Source organism: Mus musculus, chromosome 14 (assembly GCF_000001635.26).
Source record: "Mus musculus strain C57BL/6J chromosome 14, GRCm38.p6 C57BL/6J".
NCBI lineage: Eukaryota > Metazoa > Chordata > Mammalia > Rodentia > Muridae > Mus > Mus musculus.
Genome location: NC_000080.6, coordinates 34,550,909 through 34,572,015, shown reverse-complemented (window position 1 = coordinate 34,572,015; position 21,107 = coordinate 34,550,909). Strand labels below are relative to the sequence as shown.

The 21,107-nt window shown below is 51.0% G+C and overlaps 1 protein-coding gene across 11 annotated transcripts in view; it reads left to right on the top strand.

The window, feature by feature from the left end:
• Positions 1-21,107, top strand: part of Ldb3 (LIM domain binding 3) — a 63,616-nt gene that overhangs the window by 18,299 nt on the left and 24,210 nt on the right. For 2 of the 11 annotated variants that reach the window (NM_001039074.2, XM_006519017.4), the window contains 6 exons: positions 95-298; positions 2,289-2,303; positions 4,449-4,618; positions 5,123-5,159; positions 16,488-16,673; positions 19,694-19,839. In NM_001039074.2, coding sequence (NP_001034163.1) covers positions 95-298; positions 2,289-2,303; positions 4,449-4,618; positions 5,123-5,159; positions 16,488-16,673; positions 19,694-19,839 — 758 coding nt within the window. Of the gene's footprint in view, positions 1-94; positions 299-2,288; positions 2,304-4,448; positions 4,619-5,122; positions 5,160-10,134; positions 10,764-16,487; positions 16,674-19,693; positions 19,840-21,107 lie in introns of those variants that run through there. The other 9 variants (NM_011918.4, XM_017316019.2, NM_001039072.2 and 6 more) reach the window with 8 other exon arrangements.

Below are 21,107 nucleotides of genomic sequence, written 5' to 3'. Positions count from 1 at the left end.
CACTTGCACCCTGGCCTCGACTTCCCATGTAACTGTCACCTACTGTCCTCTCTCCCCTCTTCCCCTTCCCCCTTTTCCTGCCTACCCTCCTCAGTGCTGACTACCAGGAACGCTTCAACCCCAGCGTCCTGAAGGACTCAGCCCTGTCCACCCACAAGCCCATTGAAGTGAAGGGCTTGGGAGGCAAGGCCACTATCATCCACGCTCAGTACAACACCCCGATCAGCATGTACTCACAGGATGCTATCATGGACGCCATCGCGGGGCAGGCCCAGGCCCAGGGCAGTGACTTCAGTGGGTAAGCGCCTTCCCACTCCACATGCCGGAACCCGGAGGCTGCCAGGCACTCACGGAACCAGCTTTCTTCATTCACCTTGAGTCACCCGCCTGGGTTCAGGCCACTGGAGGGGGTGGTCCAGCCTTTACCAGGGACTTCCGGAATGTGTTGCCCTCTCTCTTCAGAGTCTAGCTGAACTCTCCTCAGAGTTCAGTTGTAGGAGAACTGGCAAAAAATGCAGAATGTCGTATTTCCTTAAAGGGATTGTAAGTCTGCGTTCCCAAGCTTCAGTGAGAGGGGCTGGTTAGAGGCTTCCGTGGTGCTTTTAAGGAGCACGGGGAGCGCCGTGGACCCCTCATTGCTATAAAGCCATACTTGGGGGGAATTGCTTTATTCTTCCAGTGAGGAGCACCGATCCAGGCACTTGATAGCCTTTTTTTTTTTTAATTATTATTGGAAGAGGCCTGAGGCCAATAACCACCCAAGGTGCTATTGGCAGTCAACCTCATGATGGGATGATGGGCACTTCTCTTCTCCACTTTTACCCAGGAGGCCTTGCTTCGGGGCAGTAGGATTTAAAATGCCCTTGGTTCCTGGGATTGGTCTACTAGCTTGGTGGAGGACCGTTGAGGGTGGCCTGAGGACACTCGGTAGAAACTCAGATGAGAAGGGTACAGCATTAACAGGGCCACTCTCTGCTCCCATCTTCTCCTCAGCCCCACTTCTGTCTCCATCTTTGCCTCTTTCTTTCTTTGTGTGTGTGTGTCTCTCTCACCTCCATTCTCTATCTCTGTCTCTTTTCTATCGTTGTGTCTTGTTTTTATCTGTCTCTGTCATCTGTTTTCGTTCATAAACACACAAACGCGCGCGCGCACACACACACACACACACACACACACACACACACAGAGCACAGAGGTGGGAGAGGGCAGGCTGTTCTGCTTGGGAATATCAAAGTGTAGAGCTTACCTCTCTAGGCAACATGTTATCCCCGGATGATCAGAAATTCCCAACAATTCAGGAGAGAAAGACTAAGGGTACACTAAACTTTTTTTCTGAAACTATAAAATCAAATACTATAGGAGGGACATAAGAAGATTCCAGGAAGTTCCTACAGGATAAGGTCAAAAGCCCTTGTGGTCGTGGTGTATATGCAGAGGCCAGAGGCTAGGCATATCCTGAGAGAGACCTGTTCTTCAGGAGAGCCTGACCGGGTCTCGGAAAGGCACTACTTTTCATCGACCACCAGGGGGCGGAAGTTGTCTATTTTGCAGCCACTAACCTGGAACCTGTTCATTACTGCAGCCCTTTGCAGACATCTGGGCTGTGCTTACTTACTTAAATCACTCATTCAAAGAAAAAAAGAAAAGAAAAAAGAAAAAAATGACCGTGCAATTGTTAAGAACAACCATTAGTTCATATATACCCCAAAAAAACATGTCTGCCTGACTCAGCCCAAAAGCCAACAGGGATTTCCGGCTAACATTTGTCGCATGGTCTTTGGTGTGCCCTTAAAAATAGTCGTCGTCTCCAAAGGAAAGTCAAATGGAAAATAATGGACGGATTGCTCATCACACTGTATTTTCTATACACTGGGAAAACTTCTATTATTGAATTCTACTATCAGGGCAAGGCGCCTGTGATTTGGAGAGTATGGTGCTCTGTTGATTAATCTAGCTGTCTCCCACCCGTCCCCTTCCCTTCCGTGCCTCTCATTGCTAGCGTGCCTGGAAAGGATCAACCTTTCCCCTTCCTTTTAACTCAAGCACGCTGAGCTGATGCCGCTATGGCGCAGTGAGGAAGCCTCCTGGCCATAACGTGTTCCGTTTCTGCTGTTATTTCCACGGTTCCTTCCTCACTGACAGTTTTTTTTTTCTCTCTCTCTTCCTCCTTCACCCATCCCACCCCCCTAACTCATTTCTGGTCCTAACCCCGCTCTCTTGTGTGCGCTGCCCCTCTGCTACCCCATGATGGACGCGCACTCACGGCTGGGTTTCCTTCCGCTTGGCAGGGCGTCTCCGCTGGCGTAAGTAGACCTGCAGCATCCGTCCGTCCGTCCGTCTTGTCATCTGTCTCATTGCAGGATGGTGTGCGGGTTTGGTGGGATGTGTCTGAGGACAAGTGGTCAGTTTGTGCGCTCTGTCCACCTTTTTTCCTCACACCCACCTCTCAGCCACATGACATCCTCTCCAGCCCACGCAGACAGATGCTTGTTTTCTGGAGTCCACCCATGCCAATGTGGCTATGGGTCATGGCACTCACGGTGCGCCCACCCCAGGCTGAGGCTTCATTCCTGCCTTTTCCTTGCCATGCTTTGGTGAGGTTTTCCCAGTCTTTCCTAGCTTCGCTGGAACGTGGCACACAAGGGGTTACAAGGCACACTGGGCTATTCATTTAGTGCTAGAGAGTAAGAGGAGCCTCTAGGAAGTCAGTCTCTAGAACCCTCAAAAACCAAACCAAACCAAACCAAACCAAAACAGATCTGGTTGTGCCCAAAGACCTTAGGAATCCTTACAGTCTTTCCTAAGGTCTTCCAGCTTTCTGCAGGAAGAACAAGAACCCAGTCTTTCCTTTGTTTCTCTCTCAGCTATGAGCTTCTCCCTGGATGGACCCCAGAGGTATCTGCAGGACCCATAATCGATCTCACTCACAATCTTAAAATACCTAGCTCTCAAGGCTAAAGACTTCAGGAAAGTGGGGGCAGGAGCAGGGGCAGGGGCAGGGGCAGGGGCAGGACCTCCACCCCTTCTCCTTCGCTGCCCTCATAGCTCAACCTGAGCCAGGCCTAAGGAACCAAACCTGGGAGACTAGACCATTTCTTTCCAGCTCCCTGACTTGTGTACTAGGATGATCCTGTCCTGGCTAGACAGTCCCCACAGAGGACAGGGCAGACGGAGCCAGGCAGGACGGTACAAGATAGGGCATGCCTCAGCTGGGCTGGGTCTTCATGTGGTCAGAGCATCTGAGCTAGGTAGTCCCTGGTAGGCAGGTGTGGCTTTGAGCTTCCTGACTATAGAACACTTGACAGAAAGGACACTGGGCAAACCAGGTATGGAAGTATACAGTCTCAGTACTCGGGGGACTGGGGCAAAGAAGGCTACATATCAAGACTCTGAATAACAACAACAATAATGAAGCAAAACTAATAATAACAAAAGGAAAAGGAACACTGGGCTGGGAACTGGGTCACCTAAGTTGTCATTCAATGGTGTTCCTGTTTATTGTAGCCTGGAGCTACTCAGTTGGGCTCTCTGGACCTCAGTTTCAACATTTCTAAGAGGAAAGGCTGGCAGGCAGGTTTATTGCCATAGGCTTGTTCTGAGCGCTCCCTGACATCTGAGAGGGGTTTTCTGGGCAACACAGATTCACAGTCTGACCTATGAAACTTGAGTCAGGTAGAAATTCCAGCACCTGAGGAGCTCTGGGATCCCTGCTGGCTTTGATCTGGAGTTGAAAAAAAAAATTATTCAGCTAAGTCTTTTGAGCACCTACTATGCAAGTCAGACCCTGGGAGCTTAAGGGGATATTAGCAGATTCCCCACATAAGACTATGCTGCTTTGGGGCACAGACCATGCCTGTAACTTCATTCTCCAACTATAACCCCTGCAGATCATGCCCAGGGCCCAACACAATTTCCTGCTTTGTTTCTCATAACTCTTTCTAGCCAGGCTGATCTCCCGCAGCTGAGCCAGAAACCCCAGGCATCTTCCAGCAGCAAGCCATTGGCAGCTCCCTGTCTGGATCTGTGGGTGTGGGGAGGCCTCTGGATGGTTCCTGAGCGAGCCTCCAGGTCCCTCAGGCAGGCTGTTCTCACCCTGCCCCTCGCAGAGCTGGCTCGGGGAAGTCAAAATCACTTCAAGAAGACCTACCTCCTCCTTTCCTATAGGGACTCCAGCCTGTGGGGTGGGAATTCAGGTTCCAGGATTAGCACTGGAGTAGGGCCAACAGGAAGGCTAGAAGCCCATGGGCAAGAAGCTGCTTTCCCACTGGGCCTCCCCTGACCTCTGAGCCCCTGAGCACCGAACCCCCAGGCTTCTCAGCTCTTCTGATAGCAGTGATGAAAACAGGGGGTACAGATGCGGGGGGAGGGATGCAGTGGGGGAACAGAGTGGGGGTGGCAGGGTCTGAGTTCCGGACTGGTCTCTGCTCACACCCCTTCCCAACCTACAGGAGCCTCCCTGTGAAAGACTTGGCGGTGGACAGCGCCTCTCCTGTGTACCAGGCTGTGATCAAAACCCAAAGCAAGCCGGAAGATGAGGCTGATGAGTGGGCCCGCCGGTCCTCCAACCTGCAGTCTCGCTCCTTCCGCATCCTGGCCCAGATGACCGGGACAGAATACAGTGAGTGAAAGCATTTAAGTGTGACTAGGGGAGGGTGATGGATGAAGATAGGCCCTAGCTCCTGCACAGTCTTAAAGCCTATAGAAGCTCAGAAGTAAAGCCTACGGAAGCCGAGGAGCCAAGCCGCCTGCCCTTAGCTAACACCGATAGAGAGCCTTCCGGCCCCTAGGTGGATCTTCCATTCTAACCCCCAACTTTCAACAAGAACAGATGCCTTGTCATATGGCTTCCAGCAAGGTGATGGGCTCAGGGCCGAGAGGAGAGGACCTGTAGGATTTCTCTGACCACCCCGTCCCAACTACATCGTGCCCTCTCAACTCTCCCTGGCAGAGGCCTGGCACGTACACGCTCAATGCCACCACTGACAAGATGGCACAGGAAGTGTTTAGGGCCTGGCAGATTCCTAGGGACTTAACTGTCCACAAAGCTCTCGTGGCTTTTTTTTTTTTTTTCCTCTTCCTATGTTCGCTGTGAGTCCTCCTGACCAACTTTCTTCTCCCGCAGTGCAAGACCCTGATGAAGAGGCTCTGCGAAGGTCAAGGTAGGTGCCTAGTCTTGGGTTCCATGGCCTTGCCTTCTAACCCTGTCCCTCCCCGGGTACCCCCCAGGCCACATGACTCATGGAAAGAACTTTTCTTGTTCATGTATTTGAAAAGCTCAGCCCTTCAAGGGCTCTCCACGGACCCAGGCTAGGGTGGCTTTCCCAGGTCACCAAGGTAGAGACCGGAGTGAGGAGGATCCTGGCTCCCTTACTGGGCAGAGGCAGGGCTGCTTTGGCCTTCACTGGGCTTTGGAGAATAAGGACGTATTTCTTGGTGAGGGCAGTGGACCCATGCCTCGCCTGCACACTCAACTTTGGGCTTGTCCCCTAGTCAGGCTAAAGGCTTGGCACTGTGAGCAGGCACACAGGGGGCCACACTAGGCACGGATACTTCCAGACTCTCCTGCCCATATAGACACTGAAGCACCAGTTCTATAAATTGCTTGAAATATAACAGCAGCTGCAAGAATGTATGCGCCCTCGGCACAAGGAGGGGCTTGTATAGGCATCTCAGGGCACGGCCTCCTGGTCAGTGGCAAGTCTGGGGCGCCACCACTTGCCTACTGCCTGTGCCCTCTTAGGAGCTGTAGACCTGGGCATGAGTGGGGCATGGCTGTTTTGAAACCCACTGGAACCTGTGAGGGCCTTCCATGGTGAGGCATGGGGCCTGTGTGATTATCTGTCTACTTGCGGTAGTGAGTATGTCATCTGCATGTTCTTCTTGGACAGTCTGTCTGGGGCCAGTGAGTCCTGTGGTGGTCTCTCTGGGAGGGTCTGGGACTCAAAGGCATGTTCTCCCATGAGCCAAGCTTTCCGTACTTGCTAACGACACATGATGGCCACAGAACTCTAGGAGAGGCGAGTTCTCGGGCCAGCTGGGACTCCCTGTGCTTTGGATGGTTGTATCGTTGCCAACCCGAGCTGCTCCGACTTCTTGGCTGGGAGTGTGCTCCTCCCAGGCCTGCTAAGGGTGGCATGATGTCATCCCGGAAATGTGCTTAACCCCTCAGCTCCTGGAGCGCATCTCGAACAGAGCGCCAGAGATGCTCTCGCCGCATTTGGCGCAGACGTGGCGAGCCAGCTGCTCTATGTGGTTGAGTTCTCAGCTCCCTAGTCCTCCGGAGCTCTGCTGACCTTACATGCTATTTCTGTGTTTTTTTTTTCCCACCCTCTTCACTGAAACCACCCACATAGATGTCCCAGGAAGCAATGCAGACTTTCCCAAAGAGTCAACATAGGGGTCTTTATGCTGCTTCCCCAACACAGTAAATAGCTTATAGCCCAGGTTCTATCCACTGGGAAGTCAACTGCAGGCCTTCCCCCCCCCCCAACACCCATAAGACACACCATCCTTCCTCCTTCATGGCTTCTGCCACCTATTCTGGCCACGTTGTGTTCTCTTCCTGTCCCATGTGCACAGCAGTCATGCTAAGCTTATGCTCGTCGCCAGCTGGTTGTGCTTAGAAGGACGGAGTCCCAGTAGGAAAGCTAACCTGGTTCCTGTGTACCCTGGAACATTAGCAGGACCCACCATAGAGTTTTCTTGGGAGAAAATCTGGCAAACATTCCCAAGAAAAGGCTTCAGCCTGCTTTCTCCCTCAGCCCCAGGCCATTCCTCCCAGGATTCAGGTCCTTCAGTGAGGCCCCTGAGGTTCCAGCAAACCCTCCCCACAGGAGCAGAGGGAGCAAGGCTCCTGATTCTGTCTCTTTTTCGGACTTTAATTTGTTGAGGGTTGACAGAGCCTTCTCTGTCTCCAAATTCCGGTAGCCAGGGGTTCTGGGGCAGAGGCTGCGCATGCCCTAGTTCCATCATGCTTGGAACAAGTAGAGTCTGCAGCCACTTGGGCCCTAGGCTCACTCACTCGAGTGGCCGTGTGAGCAGAAGAAAGCATGTTTGTCCCTTGTGTGCCGCCTTCATATTGCTCAGGGGACTTGCTTCTGAGTGGTCAGAGTCACACCCTGACTCCAGAGTTAGAAGCTGACTCCCAGGGCCCTCTGATCCATCCTGTGGGTTGATGACAGCTACCACCCTGCTCGTCCCTCCTCCCACATTGGCCCCAAGTATTCTGGCTCCCTGGCAAGTCTGAAAGCCACAGCTGGAGGCTGGGACTTCCAAGCACCAGAGTCTAAGCAGAACCAGCAGGCCTCCTTCTTCTCTCTGCTCTTTCCCCCCCCCCCCCCCCCCCCCCGTTCATCCCTCATCCTCCTGTTCTTTGGCTAGCAAAGAATTTCCCAACAGTACTAAACAGAGTACATTCACTAGATTCACAGAGGTTCTAGAATTGTCCTTCACTTTGTCATTGAACACTGATGACAAACTATCCCTGAGCCTAGGTGGGCTTTTCGAGAACTGGAAATTAGGTGGCAAGTGGCCCTGTCTCATTTGGCCCCTCCATTGTTTCTATGAGAAGGTTGTGAGTGTTTGCAGGGCGGTGTGGACCTTGCCACAAGGCCTCTGCTTGTTCTGTTCTCACCCATTCACCTTGATCTCAGAGAGTCAGGGGAAAGGCCCAGCACCCACACGGTAGTTTCACTGATGAATTTCTGTGTAGCTTTGGACTACTCACGTGGGCATCTCTGAGCCTCTTGGTATAATGAAAAGGTTGGCTTGGACCAGTGTTTAGCAGACCCCCAAATTTGTGCAACAATCTTCTAGAGTTCCAATGTGCTGGACTCAAGGAGCAGTGTGAGAATATGCCAGATCAAGCAATGGGAAAGTGGACCTCCGGGATGTGGGGGTGTGAGGCTGTAAGGACCAGGACTAGGTGACTATGACTATGCAGAGCTGTAAGGCTGGCTTTGCCTAGAGTCAAGTTTCCTGGTTCCTGCATGCTGGTGACTTACTTTTAAATTGGACTTTTTATTTTGAGATAATTGCCAATTTACTTGCAGTTGTAAGCAGTGACAGGGAGATGCCAGGCAGTGGTGGCACATGCTTTTAATCCCAGCATTTGGGAGGCAGAAGCAGGCAGATATCTGTGAGTTTGAGGCCAGCCTGATCTACAGAGCGAGTTCTGGGACAGCCAGGGCTACACAGAGAAACCATGTCTTGAAAAACAAACAAACAAACAAACAAACAAACAAAATGACAGCCAGATTGTCTTCTGTCTCCACTTCCATTTCCAGCAACAAAGCCTTATGACATCATAGCACAATGTCACATTGATCATGGTGACATTACTTCAACCCAACACACAAACTGTTACGCATCTAAGGCTACTCTGCATGCCTCCATATAGACAGACAGACAGACACACCTTTCTGTTGACCAGCATTGGAATCATATAGTATATAACCATTTTAGGGTTAGCTTTTCCCATTAGCCAAATTCCCTTGGACTTTATCCAAGTTGTTGAATGAACCAGTACAAATTCACAAATGAACACTCAGATTCCAAAATACAAAGCGCCCCAAACCCAAAAGCTTTCTGGGCACCATGATAACACCAAAGGTAGAGGATTTTACCTTTGACCTCAAAACACAGCTATTGGACCAGGTGTGGTGTTGCACACTTTTAATCCCAGCACTCTGGAGGCAGAGGCAGGCGGATCTCTGAGTTTGAGGCCAGCCTGGTCTACAGAGTTCCAGGACAGCTTCATATCAAGACATCTCAAAAGAGAAACAGAAACAAAAGACACGGATGCTAGGCTGGGATGTAGCATGGCAGAGGCTTGCCTATGTACGAGTACTGTGGGGTAGCCTTAGATGTGTTCAGTCTCCAGGACTACAGTGGTGGCAAGAACAAAACAGAAGCCCCATTAAACATTACCATCAAGTTGTCTGTATAAAGTGTATATGCGATACGAATGAATTTTATGCCGGGTTCCCAAGATACCTCATTATATATGTGCAAATAGTCCAAAACCATCTGGATCAAGGTTATCCAGTCTGTAGCTCAGTTGTTCCTTTTTACTTTTAAGTAGCATCCCATGACGAGGACGTAGCAGTTAGATTTTTGAGTTTTGTTTAGCTTTTGATTTAGTTAACTCTTTACAGGGCTACCTCTGGACAGCAGCACCAACACTACTGCTTTTTAACTGTGTCTCTATTCAAGTCGAGGGCCCTGTATTTATGGTTAAATGTGATGCCTGCTACCAGTTTGTTTCTCTGCTATGGAGGAGCTAGAGCCCGTTCTGCCAAGAGGGCTTGGATCCCAGCGTCATTGGCTGGCTTTTCCTTACCCCCCCCCCTTTGCCCCACCTCTTCCCTTTCTACATTCTGGCCACCAGGTGCCTGCACTGTGCCTTCTCCTGGGCAGCTGTGGTTGAGTCTCCCAGAGGCCCCACTGGCAGGAAATAGCAGGTTCTGTTCTTTTGTTTCTGTGGCAGTGAGTATGTGTGTGTGCTTGTAAACTGGATAGGCCTAGGCTGTGCTCAGAACTGCCCTCTAGAAAGTACTCAGAACTGGGTCTCCAGGAGCCCTGGGTGGGGTGTGAAGGCTTCTCTCTGGAGGTGGTGAAGGTGAGGAATGCCAGGCAGACAGGGAGGTGACAGGTCTCATCATTGAAGTTAAGTGTTCCTTCTTCTTAGTGTTCAGCTAGAGGACAGAGTCTACTCAGAGCCTGCCTGCCTGCTTAGCTCAGTTCCAAGAGCCTACTGCCAAAGCAGCTCTGCCCAGCCCTAGCCCCAGTGGGCCAGGGGTCCTGCCTCTTTTTGCCCACTCTGCCCACTGACCCTCTAACCAGGCCCCAACTCTGTACCTTTCCTTCCAGCAAGGCAGGGACTTTGGTCCCTCCATTTTGCACCAGAACTCTAGTCTTGCCCCATTCCGTGCAAGCCTGCCCTCTAGAAAGTACCCCAAGTATGGCAACACATCCCTAAACCAGTTCCCTATCTGTCCCTCTGTCCCAGCTTCAGGCAGGGAGATAGTGGACATGTTCCCTAACCCCTCTCTTTCTCCCTCTCTCTCTCTCTTTTCTCTGTCTCTGTTTCTGTCTCTTTCTCTCTCTCTCCACGTCTCTGTCTCTGTGCCACAGGGAAAGGTTTGAAACGGAACGTAACAGCCCACGTTTTGCCAAATTGCGCAACTGGCACCACGGCCTTTCAGCCCAAATCCTTAATGTTAAAAGCTAAAAGGCTGCTTGGATTCCCCTGAACCCTGGCAGGCTGGACCCCCGCCCCTCTCCCACACAGATCTGGCATGTGAACCCCATGGTGATGCTTGATAATGAACGCTGTGCTGGGGGCACCTCTGGTAGACAACTGTAGCACTCCTGCTCTCTGCCCACCCCAGAGCTGACAGCTGAGGCCCAGTACTTCCTACCTCTCCAACCCCCAATCCAGGGTGACCATCCCAACTCCCACAAGTGGAGTCTCTGTACACCCCCTCATGCAAACCCTTAGCTGTAGTCCAGAGAGGACATAACAGGGCTTGCTGGCCTAACACTGCCAAACAATGAAAACATAGTGGCCACTGCTCATTTGCCCACCCCTTCTGGCATCTGGACTCACAGTCACCTGGAACACATTACGAGCAGATCAGGCCCCTGGGTGGGCACCCTCTTCTCTATACTTGTGTGCTGGCTTCATAGTTCTTTCTCATGTACATACAAGCATGCTTGTTTTGAAATAAAGAGGATTTGAAATGAACAAACCAAGCCCCAAACCTGCTGTACCTGTATGCGTGCCCTGCACCCCACCTTGGGAGGGCCTTCAGGGACAGTGTCTAGGACAGAGAGGACAGGTATGGCCAATGGAGATGTGCTGATCCTGCCCAGCATGTGGACCCTAGCGCAGCTGTGCTCAATGCTACTCTCCTACACCGCAGGCTAAGGATTCCAGGGTGAGGGGTCCACACTGGGGTTCTATGGGCAGTGTGGATGGGGGCTACCCCAGGACTGTGGCTTCTCCTTCTACACACAGCTCTGACTGACAGGTGGCGCCATCTTCCCTCACCTTTTGTCTGGGTGGTCTGAGAAGTAATTCAATGGGCACTCCTAGACAATGGGGCAGTTTACAGGAAAGCCAGGAGATGGAAAGCAGACCTAGCAGAGTCTTGATGCCAGGAATGTAGAGAAAGGCCTCCAGCTGGGTCTTGCTCTCTGGCCCCACCTGTGGCCTTGTGCTACACTCTGGAGCATTTAGCCAAGCTAACCAGAACATCTTCGGCTTGAAAGACTCTAGCACTCATCAACAAGCTAGCGGTCTCAAAGCTAACCATCTCAAAGCCAGCACTCTACCCACTGCCCAGCCAGCAGCCTGGTCCCTCACTGCATGGAGTCATAGGCTGGGAACATAAGGGTAATGGCATTTGGAAAATGGAGGAGGGACAGAGGACCAATCCTCAGGATGCCCTGCCTTCTCTGTGGCTGAATGACTGGACCCCCGTTCCCACTCCTGCTGTCTGAAAACACTCTCTTTGGCGAGCTCACCCGGAACAACCAGCCAGGGAAGCTGCTCACATCTATCTATCCAGCGCTGAGATGCTCTCCTCAGTCTCTCTACCAGCCTGTTTCATCTTAGCCTCCCACCCCTTCCCTCTTCTAACAGCCTGATGCCAGAGCCAGGTCAGGTTCAAGCCATCATCATGCTGGCTGCGGGGTGCACATGGGGAGGACACCTTCCTTCATGTAGACAAGCTGGAACTGATGACTTGCAAGGCCCAAGGGTAGGAGGTGGCCAGACTCAGAGAGGTAATATAGGTCCCAGGCAGTGGGTATGCTGTGAATGGGAAAGGACCTGAGGTGATCATGCAAGTTGATGGACTCTAAGCATCTTGCCACCAGCTCCCGAGCCTGTTAGTGCTCTCTTGGAGCCCATCAGTCAAAGCTCTAAAATGTTCGTAGTTGCTTTCTAACACCCCAGTGCCTCTCACTTCCTCCAGACCGCTATGAGCAGCACCTTGTATGGCTCCAGGCCAAGGCCTTCTGGGTAAATAGGAGAGTTCTTCTCACTTAGCATCCTAAGTCTGTGAGTGAGGCTCCTTCCTGGCTACTGTGAATGCTAACAGACTCGGAAAGGGACAATGTAACTGTAACCACAATGCAAGGTTGATATCATGGACAGTCAGGGACCCTCTGATTGGTGGATGAGATGAGGCTTCCTGGAAGGAGAGGCTAGTGGAGAAGAAAGGGATTGCAGATACCAGTATAATCATTTTGACCAGGATGCATGGAATGCAGAGGCAGCCGTGGAGAGCAGTGGTCCAGATACTGAGTTCCAGGCTATGGGATTTTGACTTTATTTTGAGGGTAAAGTGGAGTGGGTAAATGTTGCAGAGAACTGTTCCCATTGCCCACTGCAGCTGATAGGTGACACTAACAAAGACCAGAAGATAATGGGGACTCTGGCCTCATAACAAAGTGGCACAGCTGAACTCCTTCAGCCAAAAGACAGAAAGTTGACCAGGTGGAGGGCAGCATAAACAATTTTCTGACCAACACCTGAATGGGATTCTCTCGACATCCAATCAACAGACATCATCACACTTCACTGTCTCAGCTAACATAGGCGGCATTGACATCCTAGCCATGGCAACCCCCTTTTACAGAACCAGGACCAATCATAGCATCACCATCACCGACAGTTCCAACCCAAGTCCAGGGACCACAAATCCCAAGGCTTGACACCTCCGCTATTCCAGCCATACCACAGTCGCCAACCACCGGGTCAACAAAACTCCAATTCCCACCGCCAAGGGCGACCACACAGAGTGAGGGCTCGGGTCCACCTTGATACCTCCCAGACAGAGGAAAACATGAGCTGCAAAGGGGAACCACAGCTAGGCAGGGCTGTGCTCTTCCTTAGGCAGCCACAAGCATCTGATTCTAGTTTGCGTGGGTTTTATTTTTAACTAGGTATTTAAACTGAATTATGGGTTTGGGGAGAGAGCACGTGCTTAGCATGTCTGTAAGGCTCTGGGTTCTATCTCCACCCCCAAAAAAAAAAAAAAAAAAAAAAAAAGAAAAGAAAGAAAAAAGAGAAGAAAAGAAAACAGGAATCTGAACCTATGACAAAGGCAGGAAGCAGCCTTGAAACTGTAAGCTGTAGGCCTGGCTGGCTAGGGTGATCTCATGGGCTTTAGGACTAAAGTCAAGGCTGCATAAATTCTCCACAATGCTTGCTTGCTGGCGCCTGCTTTTTGGAATTTCTGGAGACTCATGGATCTTCATGCAGAAACTGACCTGGAACAAGACCCCAAGATCCTTCTGGATGTACTTTGATGTGTCATCTTCCCTCTCTAGACCCTGGTGGCTTCTTGGTATCTGCAGAGAGTGAGCCTAGAAAGGAAGCACTCAGCAAGAACTCAGAGTAGCAGGCATATGTGCATGCTCTGTGTCCCTTGCCCAGTCCTGTGGTCAATGGTGAATCTTTCTGGGGCCTACACCAGCTCCAAACGCATTGTCTGAAATCCAGTGTTCATTTGGAACTCTTGCTAGGGAAAGCTGCAGATAGGCTGGTCAGGTAGCAACCTGGTACAAAGGGGACAGACAAGGCCAATGTTGTCTTTGCCCGGCCTGGACATTTCCATCACTCTTATCCTGGGCAAGGTCTTCACTTTCCAGTGTTCCACTGGAAATGTGGGATGGGACCAGGGAGAGCCACAAGGTTCTATGTCATCCTGGGCCTTCCAGTACTTGGGAATGTTGTGCGGAGGGTTTTGACAGCCAGCTTGACAGGGTTCAAGGGCTACAGGTTCTCTGGGATAGTCACAGCTTTCAGAAACAAGGGGTTTCATAGAGACTGGGCAAACAGCTTCATAGATGTGTCAAGGACAGAACTGCTCAAGGCCTGTAAACTAGGCTGCCCAAGACCTCCTCTCTGACAGCTAAGCCATGAAAGACTCAGGAAGGACATGGCTACCATTCTTACCCATCCAAATGTGCTGTTCCCTATGGCATAGCCATCACATAGCTCTCTGTACATCTCCGGCTCTAATCCTTTCATTCAGCTTTGTACCTCTTTTTTTTCTTACTGGATGGAGACCAATTAGGGGATGCCTTGGGAAGCAGCTTGTGGCCCCCTTGCATTCCTGTCTGGGACAGACAGGGGTATCTAACAACTTGCTACTCCATGTGTGGTCCACAGACCGGCAGCATCAGCATTAATAGGGAACTTGCTAGATAGTAGATCCAATCTCACTCCACACTTAACCAGAAACTGCTCTGTGATATTTTCTGTTGGGTTTGTTTTGAGACAGGGTCTCACATGATAGCCCAGGTTGTTCTGGGACTCACTGTATATCTAACCCAGGCTGGCCCCAAACTCACAAAGCCTCTCAAATTCTGGGATTCCTGGTGTGTACCACCAGTCTGCCTAGCTATGTGGCATTGCACCAGAGCAGCAATGTCTCCCACCCTCAGGTTCCTCATCTCCAGATGAGACCCATGAGGCTAATCACCCAGGGAGGTTAAAGGATGAAAGGTTAGCACACGGGCACACTTGGAAGAGGGACGTGTTGAGATGTTACTTATATCCAGTAAGAGTCTTCCTTTGACCAGAGAGAAAATCTACTTGGCTGACCTCAAGAAGACATTTCTTTCTTCTGAGAAATACCGGTTAGGGCTTCAAGTCAGAATGACCCTCGGTCATTTTGTTCGGATGGGTAACTTCCAGAACCTTGAGTAGATGAATTTTGTTTCCATTTCCTCTATTATTAAATAGTAGGGTTGATGGTGCCCCATTAGAGGGCTGTTGTGAGACATTAAAGACACAATGGGGGGGAACATGAAGTCAGTGACTGAACGTCATGGGCTGTGGGAGCTACTATACCATGCGGGCAGGAGTTCCATTTGATCTCTCACGAGTGTTGCAAGTAGAAATGGCATCAACGATATAAGAGTGATCTGGGTGTGGAGGAACCTTCCTGTGGTCCAATTAACAGGGAAGTTGAAGCAGGAGAATTACTTGAATACAAGGGAGGGAGGGAGGGAGGGAGGGAGGGAGGGAGGGAGAGAGAAAGGAAAGAAAAAAAGGCAGGGAGGGAAAGGAAAGGATTATATATTTCTGCTTTCTCATGGTTTGTGTGGGAGAGTGGGGGTGTCATGAATGCTTGCTGGGGAAAGGGTACACACACAAACACACATGCACATCTCTGTGCATGTGTCTGGAAGCAGGAGGTCAATATCAGGTGACTTCCTCCATTGCTGTCTACTTTAGTTTTGAGGCAGAGTCTTCCACTGAACCTGAAGAATGAATGGCTGGCAAACCCTAGAGATTCTCGTCTTTGTTTTTCCAGTGCTAGAATTCCAGGCCTCCGCACCTGGCTTTTTATGCCTCTCATGTGGACACCGGGGATCTGAATTCAGTCTTCAGGCTTAAGCAGCAAGCATTTTACTGACTGAGACATCTCTCCAGCCCTATGATTGAATTTGTATTCGCTGTCCCGGTCATAGGAAGCAGAACTAACCCCAACAATCTAAACTCTGACTGTTCTGTCTTAGAGAAGTTCTGGGGACAGTCTACACAGAATACACAGGCATTCATTCAGGTGGATGCATGTGGGTATCTGGTCTACCTGGACTGGCGTGTGCTGGTGCTGGGTATGTCCAGCCTACCTGACCACACTGCTCCACAACTGGCAGGGCTGTGCTCCTCCGTTTCCAGTAGAAAGACCCTTCAGATCTCCAGGTGCTTAGAACCATGGTTGTGTCGTGTTTGACTGTGTAGCATGCCTGGGCTACCTAGTGACATGAAGATCTTTGAGCACTGTATATTCTACCGGTCCTCTCTCCATACATCCTGCTGCTCCCCCCAGAGAATGGCATGAAAAGGGGCACAGGTTTCTGTATCCCTGAGCCATCCTTGACCACATTACCTCTTTCTGGTCTAGATAGCCCTGGTTTGCTTTCCAGGGTAGCTTCTGTCCATCTGCAGTCAGTGCCCTGGGCTAAAAGCCATATTGTCTGGGTCTCATGGATCTAGAGCCTAGATCAAACTTTCAAACTCAAAATATCTTTTGTGTTTGTTTGTTTTGGCTAAAGCATCCCTCCCCAGAGGAAATATATGCTCCTGACTGAAAACACAAGCGGTGAGGGAAGGGACAAAGGCAAACAAGATAGGAGAGGGGTCTGGCTGATACCTAAATATGCTTTTCCACTGCCCTGTAGTTTGCTGAGAAAGAAAGACCTTCCAGGAAGTACAGGAAACAGAGGGGTAAACATCCCTCCAAGATTAAGTTGTCAGACCCCTCTTCTCCCATAGGTCTAATCATGCACTCCTAGGATCTGAGAAGAGCTCTCTCCCAGCACCTAGAGGGTGTGCCCTACACACACACACACACCTGGATCCTATTGTTTGCCAGACTGTCCTTTCCACCCACCCCTGCCCACCCCTCACCAGACCTGGGGCCCATGTGACCTGTTGTCTTTTTGATCCCCCACCTCATCAGCACCCCTATTGAGCATGCTCCAGTGTGCACCAGCCAGGCCACTTCCCCGCTGCTGCCTGCTTCTGCCCAGTCGCCCGCTGCTGCCTCTCCCATTGCGGCCTCGCCAACCCTGGCCACAGCTGCTGCCACCCATGCTGCTGCCGCCTCTGCTGCAGGCCCTGCCGCAAGTCCCGTGGAGAATCCGAGGTAACTGGCCCACAGATGCCAGACCTAACCGTGGGGAAAGGAGACAAGAAAGGAGCCACCCTGAGTCGATTGGTGGACAGCTGGATCCGGGCAGTTAGGTCTTTAATGGGTTCAAAGGAAACCAACCGGGACTGGTGCTGCTTTCTACAGAGTGTGAAGGGGAAGCTGGGATCTATTGTATGGGATGCACGAGCCATGATTAGTGAGAGGGTTTTGTTGTTGTTTTGCCCCACACCCCCGAGAAACATCTCTAGTGATAGATAAAAATCACACACACACACACACACACACACACACACACACACACGCATATTCGCATGAACAGTAATGCACCACACACACACCCATCACAAAGGAATCCTGCGCATAGTCTTTGTTCTTAGAACTCAGATAAGAAACTTGAGAGTTATTGTCCATGCCTGGAGGAAATCAAGGAAGACTCTCTGGAGGTGGGACCACTGAGCCTACACACACACACACACACACACACACACACACACACACACCCCAGGGTTTCTTTGTGTAGCTCTGGCTGTCCTGGAACTTTTTTGTAGAACAGGCTGTCCTCAAACTCACAGAGGTCTGCCCACCTCTGCCTCCTGAGTGCTGGAACTAAAGGTGTGCACCACCACTACCCAGCCCTTTCTTCTCTTGATGTGGAAGCATTCTAACTTCAGAGGTCCCTCGTGTAGTGGAATTGAACTCTCTTCTCAGTTGAGAGCTTTCCCATTTGAAATGTTGAGAAAGTGCCTTCACCTCTGAATCTCCTTATCCTTGTCAGTTTAAGGTGTCTAGAGAAGCACGTGTAGACTGAGGTCACTCTTGAAAAGAGTTGTACATGAAACACCTAGTGCACACAAAACAGTTAAAATAAGTACTCCGAATCCCTGTGTCTCAGCCTGCCTTCCTGGGTACCCACCAAAAGAGAGGCCAAAGGGATGGGGCATGCAGGGAGGAGGAGGAAGAAGAGGAGGAGGAAGAAGTGAGGGAGGGGGAGGAGGAAGAGGCAGCGTAGCTAGATGAGTCATTCCAGAGTGGCCAGCAGTGTTGGCCCTGTTGCCTCTCCAGGCTTCCAGGAACTGTCTAGTTGCTGTTTCCAGCCAGGACCCAGATTCCACAGCCTCCAGGGAAAACATGCCTCTTTGGGTCAGGGTGCATAGAGTCAGGGTGCAGCTTCCCAGCATCCCACGTGGTGCCAAGCCCAGCCTTGCTGCAGCTCAACTCAATCATTGGAGGGTGAGCTTGGTCCCGGTTTCTAGAATGGTCCTGTCCCATTTTCCTAGGACAGGATTAAGAAAATGGCCTCTCCTCTGCCTCTGTCAGACTCTCTTCTCATTAGAGCCTTGCTTCCTTCCTAGAGCAGGAACTTTGGTGAAAGTGAAAAATGTGGAGAAGGGGGAAGCCTTCCGATTTACACAGGGAAAGAGAAGTGTCGGGGCTGAAGCCTGTGAGCGGTCCAGCCCCGACCCTGCCTCTCACTGAAGGGCAAACTCCAGCTCTGAGCTCCAGGCTTCGGTGTCCAGGCCTGCACACTCACTGCTGAAGAGGACACTGGGCTTACAGTAGAAGGGGCCAGAGGTGCACTCTGAGCACAGATACCTCCCTTCCTCACACATGGCCTGGAAAGGGGTTGAAGTTCCTTGGATGTCCACCTCGGCCCGTCACTAGTTATCTTCAGCTCTGCTTCCTTTTCCCCATGCCAATCCAGGATGCTGGCAATGTAGCTCCCAGTGGTGGGAGAGTCTGGCCCTGACCACTGACCCCTAGCCTTATCCAGCTGCGGTAGAAGCTAAGCACCCTTCGCACACCGTGTTTTCCTTCCTGTCTACCTGTGTGCTTACTCCTCTGGCCTTAACACAGGGATCTAGCCACAGAGGACAGGAAGCCCTCACTATAAATGTGGTGTGAAGGGAAGGGAAGGATGCACAGGCTTGGCTGGGACAGCATCCAGTCTCCCCTGGATCCACTCAGGCTACTAGTGATAGGTTATCATCCCACGGCCATCCCTTCTAGGGACCCAGACAAGAAGGCAATCCTTCCTCCTTCATTCCTACCTGGGTCCAGTGGGCCCATGGGGAAGAGGTAGGGGAAAAATAACAAAACAAAACAAAACAAAACAAAACAAACAAAGCCCACAATGCCAAAGGCTGAGGGCATATTTCCAGGGGTTCATTTCTCCAACACCCCACCAATGACCCATTTGCTGGGGATGGTCAAGGGTCCCCTTTAGAATATACGATATGTAGCAGGAGCAAGGCATTAGTTAGTCTGAAATGGAGAGAAAGGCTGAATAAGCAAGCACGGTTGAGAAACACTGCATCAGGCAAGAAGAAAGCAGCTACTGGGCTCTGGAAGCTCCTGGAGCCTTCTGCTCCCCCAAGAGAGAGGCCAAGCCTGCCATTTCTCCAGGGCAAAGAACTGGGACAGTTTTGTCCCCCTCTTTCTTTGCTACCATTGTCCCTGAGCCACATGTGGGAAGCGGCTGCTTTGCTCTAGGGTCTTGACAGCTAAGCCACTAGGAGGAAGCAACAGGAACCAAGTATAGTGGGTTTGCTGGGAGCTGCCGGGACCTCCAGGCCTCTTCCCATGGACATCATCGGAACATTTAAAAATTTTTTTTTCTCAGAAAACATGAGATTAATTGGTTCCTCCAGCAGCAACATAAAGGAATAAGGAGAGCAGGTAGCCAGAGGGATCCGAAAAAGGGAAGTAGCTGTGACCATCTCTAGCTCCCTCTGCCTCGATCCACAGTCCTACTGCTACATTCTGTCTGTGGATGAAGGGCTCTCCATGTGTTCTTTTGTCTGGCTAGTATCTGCCCTCTTTCTTTCCCAAGGTAGCAGCACTAGCCACAGGGAGTAGCTTCCTCCCCTATTTGGCTTCTTTCTAGACTCTGGAAGTGACCCAATGGGTGTTTCTGTCATAGTCCTGCCTAGAGATCAGACAGCGAACCTGGAATGACTTTAGATACCAGAGCCCAATGGACTGTTCTTGTTGTAACTCTTCTGCCTTGGTTCCAGGCCACAGGCCTCTGCTTACAGTCCTGCAGCCGCCGCTTCTCCAGCACCCTCTGCCCATACCAGCTACAGCGAGGGTCCAGCTGCCCCTGCACCCAAGCCTCGGGTCGTAACCACTGCCAGCATCCGGCCTTCTGTCTACCAGCCAGGTGAGAGCTGGGGGCGGGGGGCTGAGGGCTCAAAGGGTTATCTGCTTCAGACCAAGCCTCCAGAGTGAAGGGGGCCTATCCTTCCCTCTCCTGGTTGTAGGGCAGAATCCGACTGAGCCTTGGAGCCTGTATTTGACCTGGGATGACACGTGGGTTGTACCAGGCAGGGATGGAACTACTTAGCTCTTAGGAAACAGATAGTCCTAGCTGGACGTTTCCAGACCGAGTTGAGAGAAAAGACGATGGGGGTTGCGGGGACAGAAAGAGTAAAAAGCTGTTTCTCTAAGAATCTGGGATGGCCTCAAACTAGAGGACAAGAAACTATAACAACAAAAAAAAATGCCCCAGGCTTTAGGCCAGCTTACTGTGTCACTTTGTCCTTTTGGGAAAGCTGCTCAACCAGTCTAGTATATGGCCTGCTCAGGTGACAGGGGATAACTGGGGCGCATGGACACACATAGCAGTAGAGTGGACCCAAGGCAGAGCTCACTGGTTGTGGTTGTGTCTCTATGGCCCCTGCCCCATCGGTGCTGAGTTTCATCCTGGGATGGGAGGTAGCTTTTTGTTTCCTAAGTTTCTAGGCAAGGTTGGATTTCTTCCTCAGAGCCCAAGGTAGTTCTTGGGCTTCCTGCCAGCCATTGTGCCAAGAATCTCAGGGCTCTCTAGCAGGTCTTTTCCCAGTTAGAGGAAGGTCCTATGTACTACGGCTATGCCCATAGGAAGGCCCTTGACAGCCAAGCCCCGAGTCTACTCACAGTCTTTCTTCCTGTTGCGTTCTGACCCTGAACTTTAGGAGGGCAGGGCTGTGGCAGACTTTCTCCTTTGTATGTGCCTGACTTGAACTTGCCATGAGGATACATTCAACCAATAAAGAAATGGGATAGATAGATGGAGGTGTTAACCTGGTGGTAGAGTGTATGCCTAGTATGGGTGAGGCCTCTGGGCTCAATCCCTAGCATCACACACACACACACACACACACACACCCGAGGCAGGAGGGTAATCATAGAGTAACAGGAAGAGGTCATGAGCTTACACTCTATACTCCGGCAGCTGTGCACACACAGGGAGTGAGCCTTAAGTATTCCTTTAATTATCCCTTGATAGCCATTCCATAGGTTGATAAAATAGGATTTTAGGTATGTATATACTTTCCAAGTAAACATTATACTTCTGGGGCTGGAGAGATGGCTCAGTGGGTAAGAGCACTGACTGCTCTTCCAGAGGTCCTTAGTTCAATTGCCAGTAACCACATGGTGGCTCACAAC